Source organism: Branchiostoma floridae, chromosome 13 (assembly GCF_000003815.2).
Source record: "Branchiostoma floridae strain S238N-H82 chromosome 13, Bfl_VNyyK, whole genome shotgun sequence".
NCBI lineage: Eukaryota > Metazoa > Chordata > Leptocardii > Amphioxiformes > Branchiostomatidae > Branchiostoma > Branchiostoma floridae.
Window position 1 is genome coordinate 5925372 of NC_049991.1, and position 2433 is coordinate 5927804.

At 42.4% G+C, this 2433-nt stretch overlaps 1 protein-coding gene across 1 annotated transcript in view; it reads right to left on the reverse strand.

The window, feature by feature from the left end:
* The window catches only part of LOC118429382, a 7474-nt gene extending 5315 nt beyond the window's left edge, over positions 1 to 2159 (reverse strand). Inside the window, exons 1-5 of the mRNA XM_035839862.1 lie at positions 2018 to 2159; positions 1523 to 1614; positions 1253 to 1342; positions 784 to 870; positions 4 to 164 (exon numbers count right to left, since the gene is read on the reverse strand). Coding sequence (XP_035695755.1) covers positions 4 to 164; positions 784 to 870; positions 1253 to 1342; positions 1523 to 1595 — 411 coding nt within the window. The 5' untranslated portion in view covers positions 1596 to 1614; positions 2018 to 2159. The remainder of the gene's footprint in view (positions 1 to 3; positions 165 to 783; positions 871 to 1252; positions 1343 to 1522; positions 1615 to 2017) is intronic.
* Between the last annotated feature and the right edge of the window lie 274 nt (positions 2160 to 2433).

The following is a 2433-nucleotide window of genomic DNA, read 5'->3' on the forward strand; positions in this document are numbered from 1 at the left end:
GACATACCACCACGGGTCGTTTTCTCCGTTTGTATGTGTACACGAGTTGCCTGCCCAATGGGAGTTTCTGTTTCCGTCGACGGCCCGACCGGGGCTTCCTCCCCAGCCAACACTAGACTGACTCGCAGGTCTTCCTGATGCAATGTTTGGGTCAGTAGCGCCACCTGTAAATGACGTTAGTTAGTGAAAACAGTTACGTTTGGCTAGTACATTCCAAGGGTTACATGACAAAGTTTAGCAGCTATGATAAAAAGACGTGTGTATTTGATGATGTTAAAATTGTGCATAAATAAAGTCAGAAAAGAGGACAGAGAGAGACAGAGAGATAGAGAGAGAGAGACAGAGAGAGAGACAGAGAGAGAGATCGTCGTGGTTAACTGGTAACACCTGGCTATGTGGGCATCGTGTTGACAGACACTTCAAAAGTGAATCGCGTTCCCGCAAGCCGGGGTATATCCCAATGGTATCTGTAGGTAGCCCTCTGCACAAGATTACGCGAGAAATCAGCCACTCCACAGTATAGTGACCAAACCTATCACTAACTAACTATGACATAAAATGTGTCGCGGCAAGGAACGACGAATTGAAGATGAAAATTCATGAGCAACGTAAACATAGTGCCAGTCCTGACATATCCTCTCAATTGTTTGTTAACGACATACGATACGCTTTATTTGTTTGCCTATTGGAGAAAAAACTGTAACTACAACGAATGGAAAACTTACCATGCTCTGTTAAAACCATACGTTATCTCAAGATTATGATCATAGAGTCCACGCTTACGATATGCTGCAGAATATCTTTTGTCGGGAAGTAGGGCATTGTCGTCCTCGGCATTGTTGTCGGCCAACATTTCTTCCTCCACCAAATCTGTGTTTTAAACAAAAGACATATCGGATGGTTGTAGTGCAAACAACTTTAAACCTAAGAACAAAACACATTTCATCAAAGTTCTTCTGAATACACGAAAATCTACTCCACTGTGTCTATGTAATACTAAAATACCCTAGGCCTAGCCCTTCTTTTATGATATAAGATAATGATGCAGACAGATTTTGTTTCTATTTGCTTTTTGACGAATGAGGACAATGTGGCACTTCACACAGTGTCACAGTACTGTCAATATAACTTACTAACTTAAGTTAATTAGCTTGTTAGCTAGTTAGTTGACTTAGCTATTGTAATATGGAATACCATAGTATGTGTGGAACTCTGTTTACCGACAGAAGATAAAGGGGAAAATTTCCTCTACCTTTCAGCTCTTTAAGCAGAAGTTCAGCTTCCTCGATGTTAGACGAAGCATCTTCATCATAGTTCTGTCCGTCCTGCCATTCACTCTTGGCTTATGGTAGAAAATAAGTTAAGATCAAAATACCATTGACACATGTCCATCATAGACACATTTAAAAGTAAACATCCCAGGTTATAGTAATTTCATAATTTGTCAACTATACAAGCACAAATTTTAAATACAAACGGAAAATCCTCCATCATCATTTCCTTTTATGTAAAAGATGTTCACCTGGATACACGGCTCCAGCCAGCAGTGTCAGCGCCAGAACAATCGTGAAGTGACCGGTCATCTTCAACCTCATGCAGTCCTATCCAGTGCCTCTGTATTCAAAATAAAAATTCAGCGTTACATTGTGAGTTCTGTCTTTTAATACTGACAAGACATTGACTGACTTGTCTCCAATTCTTACGCCAGTCCAAACTATATTCTCCAAGCTGATGTTGAGTCGTGGAGATATAGTAATAGCCGGGATTACCGACTCGCTACTCTTAGATCAAAACGTTGTGCCAGTAGGGCAATGTTTCCCCAGGCCTGAGGCTGTGTGTGTGTGGGGGGGGGGGTGTCAAATGGCAGTTTTACCCGGCTAAACCCCTTGGTGACCTTTATAGCACTAACTTGAGGGTACCGTAGGATCTGCTTGGGGATCATTCGTACGACCCTCATGCTCTTCAGTTGTAAAGAAATGGACTGTAGAATAGTTTGTGAAAATACAAGCCAACTCACACTTGGTTCATTCACTAGAGACGATCTCCAGACGGTGGAAGCGCGCCTTGTGAAAACTGCACTTCTCTGCGCGGGGCGAACAGGGTAAAATTTTCCCAGACCAGAGGGAGCGTCTCTAATTATAGCTCCCTGAGCATCTACCAATGGAAGTGCTCGATTACAGCAATGAATCATAAACAGGTAAGCTGTTCAACCTGTTGTTTCACATGGGGAGGATTTTGGTCAAAGTTGAGTTTTTCGGGCGTCTTGTCAGTCAATGCATTAAATCCTATTGAACCTGTCAGAAGATGACAAAGATATCTTGTCAATGTCCGGACACACCCCCTTGTGCCATATAACGTCATTGCTTATGCAAACATTCTTTTTAAGGGAGAGGAGCTGCACCTTTTTTCGGTCCATTTGCCAGCCTGAGGATA